Genomic DNA, 11,695 nt, shown 5'->3' on the forward strand with positions numbered 1-11,695 from the left:
TTTTAGTATTTTCGTGTTAAATTTGGACCACAGTTCATTTGTACTTCATGCTATTGTCACACCAACATCGCTAAAAAATCATGCTTTAATTAACATTTTTGTTAAAAAAACAAATTAATGATCAAATTTAATTATATTTATATATAAAAAAATTGAGTTTTTGAACAAGAATGTGAAAGCAAATCCAAGTGTATGAAAGGGAATTTTCTGTTTTTATTTTGGAATACGAATCATGTGCTTCAATTTATAATGATATAATAGTTGAAAAAAATGTAGGTTTTTTTGTGGATAAGATCAACCCAGAAATCTATTTGTCATACAGTAGGTTGTCTCCTTCAAGCTTTTGTTTTACTATTTCACTCCATTATTATATATGTAGGACAGCTTCTCACTTATTTTTATGTTTTTTTTACTTCATCTAATTTTTAATTCTTTTAATTACACAGTTGGCTTTTCGTTCCTCTAAGAAAGCATGAAAAATAAAATAAAAATTTGCTATTAATCCTTGTAGATTTAACCTTTATTTACATATTTTCAAAATTTGAAATTCTAGTCATGATCTAAACGGTAGTTATTAAATCTGTAAAATTAAATTCTGTTATTTTCAACATTATATGCAATAAATATATTATCATATGTCTAATGTTATATTGACTTGCTATTTTTCATAATACTTAAAAAAAGTCAACTTCATTCTAGTTATCAGATTTAGCGATTACTGGATTGAAATGTCAGATTTTGAAAAATATGAAAACCAAAGATGATCAAATTGAAGAATAGGGATTGAATTTACAACATACACATGATACAAGGCTCATAGCAGAACTTGACCTAATGAATTAAGTAAAGGCTAATATTGCAAAATTCAAAAAGTACAATGACTAAACTTACAACTTACTCAAATAGAAGGACTAATAAGAAAATTTTCAACATAATCATTTCTCTCATATACTCAAAGTCTTGGCAGCCTTTATAAAAAGGGGTCATCATAGAACTCATTTAGCAAAACATACATTGCATGGTTTAATTACAACATTTTAGGACAGAAGCTGTTGGAAGAGAAACTTTATTACGAGTATGGGAAATGTGGGAGAGATAGAAGAGATGCAATGGTTACCTTCTCCAGATTCAACAACAGCAGCACTGCCGTTGTTGTCTTTGAACCATGTTTCTTTTGTCTCCAAATCAGTGAGCAAATCCGTGAGGTTTTACGAGCAAGTTTTGGGATTTGTTCTCATCAAACGCCCTTCTTCTTTCAACTTTGAAGGAGCTTGGTATGCTTAATTACTATACCACTCTCTTTAATTCCTCTCTTTAAAGCTGTTTTTAAATTAATTTTTCTTCGTGAAATGGTTGACTTTCTGTTTTGATCTCTGAGTAAATTTGGGGTTCAACTTTTTATAGTTCTAAGACTGTTGAGGCAAAAATAGAGGAGGGGGCTGGTGAGTGATAAATGGATGATTGTGGAGAGAACCAATTAGTTGAGTGATCTGAAATAGTGTTTGCATGAGTAGTTTTTTTTTTTTGCGGGATTTTTAACTCTATCCGAGAAGTTTGCGAAGTGTCGTTGGTTTAATATTGGTATGTCTTTCAACATATCTTATATTCTTCTCGATAGGATTGTATCTCAATTTGGTGAGAGTTCGAGTGCTTGAAAAGGTAACAGGTTCAACAGAATGGGAACATCTTGTCGGATGCTCGAAAAAGTTGACCATGCATGCCTGTATAATCACTCACCAAAGAAATTTCAACAATTACATTTGGTGGGATTTGAATCCATACCTATGATCTATGGGTAAGAGCCCGAGTGATAGTGTCTTTATTGACTTATTGAAGCATTTTTAACTCTTGGCGGATGATACTTTACAAACTTCTCGTTTTCTCGATGAGTAATCTCAAAGTTGAAAGATGAGTTTTTATTAAAAATACCTCTTTTTGTGGGATTAAATTCTAATTTTAATCCAATAAAGGAGAACTATTATGTGGTTCTTAAAGCATTGAATCTGCAGCATGTGGAAGGCATTTATTTTCCCAACAAACTCCAACACCGATTGCAATCAAAATGTTTTCTTAAAAAAATGGATATTTGATTTTCAGGTTGTTCAACTACGGGATCGGCATCCATTTGTTAGAATCCGAGAGTGTTCCAACAAAGAAAGAGAAAATAAATCCCAAAGACAACCATATATCGTTTCAATGCTCCGACATGAAGCAGGTGATTCGAAAACTTGAAGCGATGAAGATCGAGTACGTGACGGCAGTGGTTGAAGAAGGTGGGATTCAAGTGGATCAGTTGTTTTTTCACGATCCCGATGGCTACATGATTGAGATTTGCAACTGTCAAAACCTTCCGGTTCTTCCACTTACCTCTTGCCCTCTCAAGCTGCCCAGTTCTAGTAGCAGCAATACTGCGGTTCCTTCTTTATACGGTAAATGCTTTTGTTATTGGTTTAATTCCGGTTTTAGTCCCTTTAATATGCTCATATTTTAATTTTAGTATCTTTTGTTTTAAGTTGGGTTTTTTAGTAATTCTAAGTTGATAGGCAACGCTAGTTTTGTCATTAAAGTGATGGAATTGATTTGTTATTCGATCAAATAGCTAGGATGACGTCAAAGTATAATTAATCAGGTTTAATTAATAATAAATTATTTGTTTGTCAAATCAAGGGCGAAACTATAAATTAGTGGGATCAAAATTGAACTGTAAAATTTTGTCGGGTTGAAAAAGTTTACCATTTTATTAATTACATTTTACAAAACTTAAGGGCATAAAAAGCAATTTTCCCAAACTAAGGAGGGTCTATGTCAAAAACTTAAGATTGTTTAAAAAAAATTAAATAGTGTTATCAATTTGAAAGTTGAATGTATTTGAGAGGTCTCTCTATTTTATGGATTTGATCAAATTAGCCTCTCTACTATTAAATGAATTTATTTCGTCCATGAACTATTTAAAAAAAAATTAAATAAGATCAAGTTAGAGTCGAGTTAACATTTAGTCATTTATTGTTTAAAAAATGTCATATGTTATTTAACAAAGTTAATATTTTTAAAGTTTTTATAGTTTTATAAATGATTTTTTTTTTTTGGAATTGAACTGAAACTTGAAAAAAATAATGTTGAAGATATAATACAAGGGCTAAATTGAGCCATTTAATAATAGATAGTTCAACCCAATTTGAATCTCTAATAACATTCTAAAACTAAAGAATCAAATTGTACCAAATTAGAGAGATAAAATCTTAAATTTCAGCATAATAGAGGGACGAAAACAAGAGTTAGACCTTATATTTTATACATTAAAATTCAGCGAGTTTTTGATTCATTTAGGGAGAAGCTGACTGTTAACGTTGTAATGGAAACTACAGGGAAACGAAGCAGGGAAACACCTTGCTCTGCGGTGGCGGCTGTGATGATGGAAAACTTGCTTTTGGATATGTTGGACATATCCTTTTGATTGTTTCGATTTTGGATTCAAAAATAATTTGTTTTATACAAATTGATTGCCAAATCTGTGAAGAAGAAAAAAAAAGAGGGGGGAGGGGGATATTTGTAATGCTAGTGAAAGGTTGTTGTGAGTTTATTCAATTCGTGATTTTTGTGCTTGTATTTACATTGAACAGTACTTATAAATGCATGTGAAATCTTGTCCTTTCCCTTGTCATGATGCATACTGGTTCAGTCATTTTCCAACCTCCAGCTGCACGTTTTAAAGGAGTCTTAAAACAAAACCAGTACAACATGATTTTTTTTTTATGAGAACTAAAATATATTAAATCGAAATTTTAATATTTTTGAAAGTCAAACTATAATTTTACAATATATTACTTCAAATTTTTATAAATTTTGAGAGACTAAAAAGAAGCAAGTTTTTACCTACCCTCTCCCTTTGACCCTGAACATAAGTTTGAAACCTCTGAGACTTTGGGAGGGTTTTAGGCTTTCAAAATCTATAAAATATTAAATTAATATATAATAAAATTATAATTTGCACCTTCCAAAAATGCTAAAATTTCAATTTAATCCCTTTAAAAACCAAAAAAATAGAGGCTAATATAAAGGTGAAATTACATTTTAACTCTCATTTTTATAATTTAAGCTCAACCTCTCCTAAAAAATATTTTTAGCTTAGCCCTAAAAACAACCTAGTGCTTCAGGAGAGTACCGTCAATGGATTCATTTGCTATCACATTTTATAAAAAAGAAATCCCCGATCTTGCAATATAATTGTTGCGTTGAAATCCTGACATTAAGGCTTTCTACCTAACTGCGTCATGAAGATATTTTTTGTCGGTAAAATTCTCTAGTTATGGTTGAAAATGCAAGTGTATATATATATGTATATATATATAGATGGGTTAAGGAGGATAACAGCTAATAGCACAACGGCGGAGGGAAGTAACCTATCCGCCCTATTCAAGAACCGGATGAGATGACAACAAAAACATCATCGAGAGACCATTTTCTTTGTTCTGATTTTTTGGGAGGGTTGATAATTGCACGTTCGGAGTTTGCAAGGCGGTAGCCGATGATGATTTCTTGTCTTTGCCGACCCCTGATCATTATTTCATAAAAGCATAACTCTTCCTGGTCGAATAAGTAGAATTCTGCTGGTTTGATACACATTTCGTTCCCCTGTGAAAGAACGAGGCTAGAAATTTAGCAAAGGTTTCGTAGCTCTCATTTCGAAAGCAACAACAGTATTTGAGGGGTGTGAGAATTACCTCCTCTGCAAAAAGCTCCTCAAGAACACGATTTATTTGCTTGTCTTCAGCCACCATTGCCAGTGCCATGCTTACAAGCTCATTTGAAAGCACATAGTCACTGATTCTCGAGACTGAAACCAGGTTCCTTGTCCTAGAGTCCAAAATTTCACTAATGATGATTGATTTATCTGAAGCTTGCTGCATTTCACGAATCCAAGAGCTGTGAGTGAATCCAGCAAGCCGTAAAGAAGTTGACTTTGTATCTCTGTAAGGGAGACGTTTCGACTGCAAACCACAAGGAAGCAAAAGTACCAGCCATGGTCAGGACTTGGGAGTGTCAATATGTAATCAGCCTAATGCTACTTATTAAAGATAAATAACAAAATCCTTAATTACTACTTTCATAATCTTTAGTTTTTCCTATTTTGATAGTCTGTTCATGTTAGCATTTGAGATCGATGAAGCTGTTTTCATGGAACCTGTATCATCTATCAGCAAGAAGCTAAAAGATGCCGGTTTATAGAGTAAATTATCGCATAAATCTAGGTCATCACGGATTTTGGTAACCTAGTTTGTTTACATAATCTGAAAAACAGTATAACACTTGCCTGTATGTCTCGAATAAGGAGAAGGGTGGCAAGAGATCTAGAGTCTGAATGCACTACAGAGTCCTCCAGTGATTCATCTGCAAGAATTAAAATCTGTCCTTTAGAGTTAGTAATCAGTTGACTTACGATCGGAGTGAGTGACTAAAACAATGGACTTAAGAAACAACAATACTAAATACTGGAGCGAGGTAACATATATTAGAGGTATGTTGGAGTTACGCCAACAAGGATAGAGGATATAATAACTTACAGAATCAAAAGTCTCCAAAGGCAGGCTTTCTAAGTGCCTTCTAATGACGGCATTTCCCTCACGGTGGACGAGTTTTATGTTCTCTAATCCAGAAATATCAAGTCCACCATCAATCAGTTTCCTCTCTCTTTCTTTTTCTGCAACCTCGTTGAACATCCACAGTTCTGAACCCGGGGCGAGAAATGCCTCCAGAACCTAAAAAGTTAAACATGGTTCACATATCAAGCAGGATGAGATTGAATAGGAAGTAGAAACTCCAATCTCTTAATTTTTTTTTAATCACATTTTAAGCTCCATTCCTTCTGATGCATAACAAAAAGGGTATTGAAAAGTTATATGGTTAAGAACAATAAGCAAATGCATTACCATAATCATATCATGAATATCACGCCGCCAGCCACAGAACAGTATCCTCTCGGGATATTTCGGAAGTTCAGGTACTTTTGGGAAGCTAACTCTACGTACCTGCATGCAGCATGTCAAACACAGGATTACCATCGGTAAATGCTGCACAGATATGCTTTTTATTAACTAACATTTCGGCATTCAAGAACCCTGCCTAAAGAAAAATTACCTCTGGAAGAGGACCAGGAGAATAAGTGTCATCATCCTCGGCTATAACAAGGACTCCATCCCCTTCTTTTAGTACATAACTATCATCTGGATTTAGGATTATCTTCCCATTATCTGCAGCAACCTTGACTCCACAAGGAATTGCATCAGGAAATGAAATGAGCACATCTTCAAACTGCATACCATCCAATTCAGGCCACCTTTTGATGTAAAACTCATCATTTTCAAACCCCAATATATCCTCCCATATCTGAAAATAGAAAAATAAAAATCAAACTAAAGGGAAAAGAATATCTTCAATTTGATAAAAAAAAACAAACTAAAGGGAAAAAATGAGGAACATAAATCATAATATTCTTGTTATTCAAATGATAGTGGGAAATAGAAGATGACCAATAATTGGACCCTTGATCGGAAACATTTTAGTGACATGAAGAGGAAAATAACATGAAAGATTAGAAGTGGAGAGACTATACAAAATTGTGAATGTGCAACTAGCATTTTCATGAAATGTATGAGGACTAAGAAACCATCTTTTCCTCTAATGAAGTAGTTGGCACTTTGAGAAACAATGTAGAGAATGAGAATAGCCTGGTGGTGAATGTTAAGATGGGATTAGAGGCAAATATGGCATAGCAAAGGACTGACTTAAACAGGTGAGCAAAAGAGATGGGTTCATCCATAAGGAACAAGACTAGCAGTCATGCAACTTGAGTCTAAAGAGTAGAAGAGGACGGGGAAAAGACCAAATATAAAGCAAATTGAGGTGCTGAGAAAAGCAATTAGGCACATCAATTGGAGAATAGTTTGATCATTTAGTCCAACCAAGATGTCTGTAGCCAAACGAAAATGAGCACCTTGTTCACAAATAACTAAATTTGAATAATTTCATTGATAATTACAGGACATACTTTCAATAGATGTACTTCAAGAAATTTAAAAGTGAAACTTAAGTTAAGAGAGTAACCTGTGCAAGGCCAGGTTGCAGGGCACACTGTATCATCAAGCGACCAATCACATCATGTGCAACAACAGTTTCTATGAGATCTCCTCCAACAAGCTTTACCAGGGGCTCATTGTCAAGGTCACTCATTTCAACCACAACATGACCTCTCAAACCCTCCTTTACTCCAGTTAGACTGAGCACAACCCTCAAGGCACGTGCATCACTCTGGTAAAAGAACACATAATCATTGATGTTGTCCAAGAAAAAGAAGTTGAGAAACATGATTGAAATGGAAGTTTGAGCAACCTGATCTGCATTTTCATCAGTTGCCAAGACAATAATGGCACGTGCTTTCGATACAGAGACCTGTAATTAGAAGAATGTAAATACAGATGCAGTTGCGTAATGAGCAAAAAAAGGGGAGAAAATGAAATGATCAGAACAAAAAAATAAAGGCAACAACCCACTGAATGTTCGTCAGGTTGAATCTGGTAACCCATCTAATGTTAAACTGACTTAAAATCTCAGCACAGGATCGGAAAATAAAAGAAGTAAACTATAAAGATGTCAAATTACCTTCTTTAAATCAGCAAGAATCAGAGGACTTCCACTCCTGCATATGACAGATGTTCCCATAAAATCAAATTCCAGCTTAGCTATTTCCATCTCCATTTCCTCCTTGTCTCTTTCTGCAAGTACTACAACCACTCCACCCCCAACACTTTTGTTCGCTATTGCTAGTTGCTTCAAAAGTGATCCCTAAAATAAAAAATGATTATTTCTTAAACCCGAGGCTTTCTATCTCTTACAAGGCCAAAATTAGAGATTCAGTATCACTTAAAGACTGCCTTGGAAAGGATATACAAAATAAAGAGAGTTACCAATTTATCACTCCATCCAAGAATTAGCATATGGTTCTTTTCAATGACTTCACTCTTTCCTTTTCGGAGTGAATCAACCTTTTCTGAGATAGCATCTGAGACGAGCCCTAGCATCATTGCAAATATCAGCATGCCTCCTGAACTTATAGAGACAGACACAATCCTCGGACCAATTCCAATACTATCAGCATGATTGCCAGAATCAGCCACAAATGTCCATGAAAGCCAAAGAGCTTCAGTAAGGCTTCCATCAGTGACAGCATACAATGCCAAGCCACCAAATCCTATAAGAAATATCGTTGCAAAAAGGAGTGCAAGCAGCTTTGCATAAGGATATACAGAGAAACAAACATCCACCATATATGCAATTCTCTTCTTCAAGGGAACCTCCTCCTTGTTAGGCTTTGTTCTTTTGGATATAATCTTTATTTGCGGAAGATAATCAAGACATTTGTACAGCACAAAAGGCATCATGAGGGTGAACATCACAGTATATAAAGCAACAGTTTTACTGTCAGCATTACCAAAAATTTTATATGAACTATCATCTTCAGGCTGCAAAACTTCATTGCTGTAGTTACCAACATCGGTTTCACTACACCATCGACGAAGATTAATATTCTCTACCTGCAAGCAAATGCCACTAATTACAAACTTACCAATACCAATGTTCAAGTTCCAACAGCTAATGTTACAGAAAATATTGCAGTAAAATTTCTAGGAAACTAAAAATCCATCGCCAGCTCCAAGTTCTTTTTCCCCCTCAGTCCAGTTCCTTGCCATTTAAGCAACCAAATAGGAAAAATATCTCTCTCAAAATTTTGGTTTCAAGACAAACTGTTATCCATCTAGTAATTAGTACTGAAAATGGCTATTTCATTTTTCAATCAGCAACTAAAATATACAAAAAGGATGATATTATCTTAATAAGAAACCAATATGTCTGAATCTATATATATATTTGAATCAGCAATGTTATGTAAAAACTCTTACCTCTAGTCTTTCAACTTTATTCCGCAGATGAATTACATAAGTTAAAGGATATATACAACTGAAAATGATCTGCAAAAATAAGAAGAAACCAAAAAAATGTATTAGAAATCAGAACCACGACATGACTAAAATTACTCTATTTTGCTTTATTATTTTAATTAAAGCTTGATTTATAAAAGTTTTACTCTGAAAAAAACAATTAACTCACCACTGAAAATATGAAATAACGCTTCAATTTCATCCGTAGAATCCTCCTCGCACTCCACGAACTCACCGAACTCCTCTCAGTCATCGTCGTAGAAACTTGACTCGCCACGACTTTGACTTCCTCCTTGTTGACAGGAGTGTTACTTTGCTGCTTCGCATCCACCACCTTACTTTCAACCCTATCCACTAATCGTTCCCCACCTCCTCGAATCGGCTGCCTCGACGCCGCTTTAACCGTCATCACCCGATTCCTCGCCGCATGAGGCCCAAGAAATGAAGGATACATCCAATCCCTATCTGATAAACTATTCACAACATCAATGTTATTAAGATTACTGGCAGTAACATCTCCTACGCTACTCGGCTTATCAGCATCGGTATCAAACGAGGCACGTCGATTTGACGATGGTGGAAGACTGGTGACGCGACGAACGGCGGGGAAAAGAGGTCCCGGAAAGTGTGGTGTGGGCCGCGGATCATCCGGTTCTATAGCTTTGAACTTCTTCAGTACCGGTGGCCTCTCTGCTTTTTGTGAGCTAGGGTTTCGTGGTGATTGAGTTGAAGCTGATTCTCCAGACCCACCGTTGCTTCTCATTTTTTTTTTCAAAAAATTGGATCAAATTAGCTCTTAATAAAAGGACACTAAATCAATTGAAATTGCCGAAACCATTGGAAGAGATCTTAAAAGCAAAAAGAAAAATGAAAAAAAAAAGAGAGATTTAGCTAAAAAGAAGAAAAGATTCGAGATTCAGTGGGGAGCTTGTGCTTCTGCTTGTATTTTCTTCGCTCTGTTATTCTTTTTTGAATATTTTTTTCCTAATTATAATTATTAAAAAAAGATACTGTATGATTGAAAGGGTCGTTGAAAAGTTGGGAAGGAGAGGGTCGAAGATGTGCTGACGTGGACGGTTGATACGTGCGTAGATGCGTTTTCAAGACAAGCTTCGGTTAATTTAGTTTAGATGTTTTTCAGACATGTTTGAAGGAACATGTTTGGAAGTTTAAACGGAAAAATTAATTTTTGAGACGCGGTAGATTCTTTATCAAAAAGTAGAAAGTGTTGACCGTAAATTCTGGAATCTACTTGCTAGATTTGCCATGAAATCACTGTCTTTTTTTACGTTCGTTTTAGTTTGACTATTTTTTTCAACAGATTTTATAACATAAGAACAAAAAATTGAAATTTTCAAATCCAAAGTGTGGAATACGGTGGCAATTTATTCATTCAAATTTTCTCCCCACAAGGACATGCTATCAAACATGAGGATCTAACGGTTTTGAATGTCTATGACAATCAATTTATTACTTATGAAATGTGTTGGCATATACCATCGAGCCATGTTTTGACTGTCGGCTTTTACATTTTTTGACCACATCTTAACCACAAGATTTATTACCTTAATATACTACATTGATCTACTATTAAATATAATAGAAACTATTGCTATATTTTAAAAAAAAAGTGTAACCAAAACATAAATTACCAGTCTCACCTTTAAACGTATTGATTTGTAAAATCAACAATCCTATAATGACAAAACTAGTATGCATTTGTCAATTAAGATCATCAACTACAACCAATATTAAACAATTGGATAAGGTTTATGGAACATACCTTTGGTCAATTGATTTTTTAATCTGTATGAACTCCGTTATCGATATCATGTCAGTTTCATCCATTCTATTGGTCATGGCTTCGAAATCACCATTTGAAAAGGATTATACTTTCCCTTTTGCTTTCGATTTCATTTTCAACAGTCCATTATAAAAAAAATAAGTAAATATTGTATCAGTAATCGCACCCACCTTCAATGCTTTATTAGAATAATTTATTTATCTTTGCTTACTTTCTTTTCATTACTTTTTTATTTTTCTAATGAATGTAACATCCCAATTTTGGGCCTAGTCAGAATAGTGGTTTCGGGACCACAAATTCGATGAGGAAAATTTTATTTTTACTCTATTTTTATGGCCTGCAATTTCACGGAATGATTTTGTGAAAATTTCGTTCAAAAATTTCGACGTTTGGGCACTCAATTTAGTCAAAAAGACTAAATTGTAAAAAGTGTAAAAGTTGAGTTCTACAGGTTAGAGGTGTCCAATTGTTATGAAATTTTAAATTTGAGGTCTTTATATGGTAATTAGACCATTGGTTAAGTTTTGGACAAAAATGAACCTGAGATAAGTGAAATAGGAAATTTTTAAGTTAGGGGTATTTTGGTAATTTGGTAATAAAATGAATTAAAAGGAAAAAATATGGCAAATTGTGCTATCTTCTTCATTTGGCCAAAATTAGCAAGGGGAAACCATACTTAGGATTTTCAAACTTCCAAGCTCCATAGTAAGTGATTCCAAGCCCCGTTTTTAATGTTCTTTACGTTTTTAGAGTCCCGATAACTTGATTTAGCTTATTCTAGCAATAATTTAACCATTCTGACCCTGTCTAACCATAAAATATCAAAATAAACACATTTTACCTATGAGTATTTTTCCAAATATAAATTCTATGTTAAATTATTGCTCGAATAAGCTAA

General features: G+C 34.3%; 2 protein-coding genes across 4 annotated transcripts; one reads left to right on the forward strand and one right to left on the reverse strand.

The window, feature by feature from the left end:
* The first annotated feature begins 933 nt into the window (after positions 1-933).
* On the forward strand, positions 934-3,661 carry LOC107908565 (metallothiol transferase FosB). 2 transcript variants are annotated; one of them, XM_016835774.2, is made up of 4 exons: positions 991-1,274; positions 1,667-1,795; positions 2,098-2,429; positions 3,366-3,661. In XM_016835774.2, the coding sequence occupies exons 1-4, from the start codon at positions 1,078-1,080 to the stop codon at positions 3,452-3,454; spliced, it is 747 nt and encodes a 248-aa protein (XP_016691263.1). In that variant the 5' UTR covers positions 991-1,077; the 3' UTR covers positions 3,455-3,661. The 2 variants fall into 2 exon arrangements, with proteins under 2 accessions (XP_016691264.1, XP_016691263.1); XM_016835775.2 differs by lacking the exon at positions 1,667-1,795 and having other exon boundaries at positions 934-1,274.
* Positions 3,662-4,159: 498 nt separating this feature from the next.
* On the reverse strand, positions 4,160-10,116 carry LOC107908564 (ion channel DMI1). Of its 2 annotated transcripts, XM_016835773.2 has the most exons (12): positions 9,163-10,116; positions 8,955-9,023; positions 7,962-8,588; positions 7,657-7,839; positions 7,387-7,446; positions 7,102-7,305; positions 6,136-6,384; positions 5,928-6,026; positions 5,562-5,756; positions 5,312-5,404; positions 4,722-4,988; positions 4,160-4,632 (listed from the first exon to the last, which is right to left on the reverse strand). In XM_016835773.2, the coding sequence occupies exons 1-12, from the start codon at positions 9,754-9,756 to the stop codon at positions 4,414-4,416; spliced, it is 2,859 nt and encodes a 952-aa protein (XP_016691262.2). In that variant the 5' UTR covers positions 9,757-10,116; the 3' UTR covers positions 4,160-4,413. The 2 variants fall into 2 exon arrangements, 1 of the variants encoding a protein (XP_016691262.2); XR_001687077.2 differs by lacking the exon at positions 4,160-4,632 and having other exon boundaries at positions 4,771-4,988; positions 5,312-5,388; positions 9,163-9,986.
* Between the last annotated feature and the right edge of the window lie 1,579 nt (positions 10,117-11,695).

Source organism: Gossypium hirsutum, chromosome D02 (assembly GCF_007990345.1).
Source record: "Gossypium hirsutum isolate 1008001.06 chromosome D02, Gossypium_hirsutum_v2.1, whole genome shotgun sequence".
NCBI lineage: Eukaryota > Viridiplantae > Streptophyta > Magnoliopsida > Malvales > Malvaceae > Gossypium > Gossypium hirsutum.

Excerpts from the sequence above, each read along its gene's own strand:
- LOC107908565 (XM_016835774.2), top strand. The coding sequence starts at position 1,078 with ATGGGAAATGTGGGAGAGATAGAAGAGATGCAATGGTTACCTTCTCCA. Across the intron at positions 1,796-2,097 it reads TCCATACCTATGATCTATGG|GTTGTTCAACTACGGGATCG; the intron begins GTAAGAGCCCGA and ends TTTGATTTTCAG. Across the intron at positions 2,430-3,365 it reads TGCGGTTCCTTCTTTATACG|GGAAACGAAGCAGGGAAACA; the intron begins GTAAATGCTTTT and ends TGGAAACTACAG.
- LOC107908564 (XM_016835773.2), bottom strand. The coding sequence starts at position 9,756 with ATGAGAAGCAACGGTGGGTCTGGAGAATCAGCTTCAACTCAATCACCA. Across the intron at positions 9,024-9,162 it reads GTTATTTCATATTTTCAGTG|ATCATTTTCAGTTGTATATA; the intron begins GTGAGTTAATTG and ends TTATTTTTGCAG. Across the intron at positions 7,306-7,386 it reads CTGATGAAAATGCAGATCAG|AGTGATGCACGTGCCTTGAG; the intron begins GTTGCTCAAACT and ends TTCTTTTACCAG.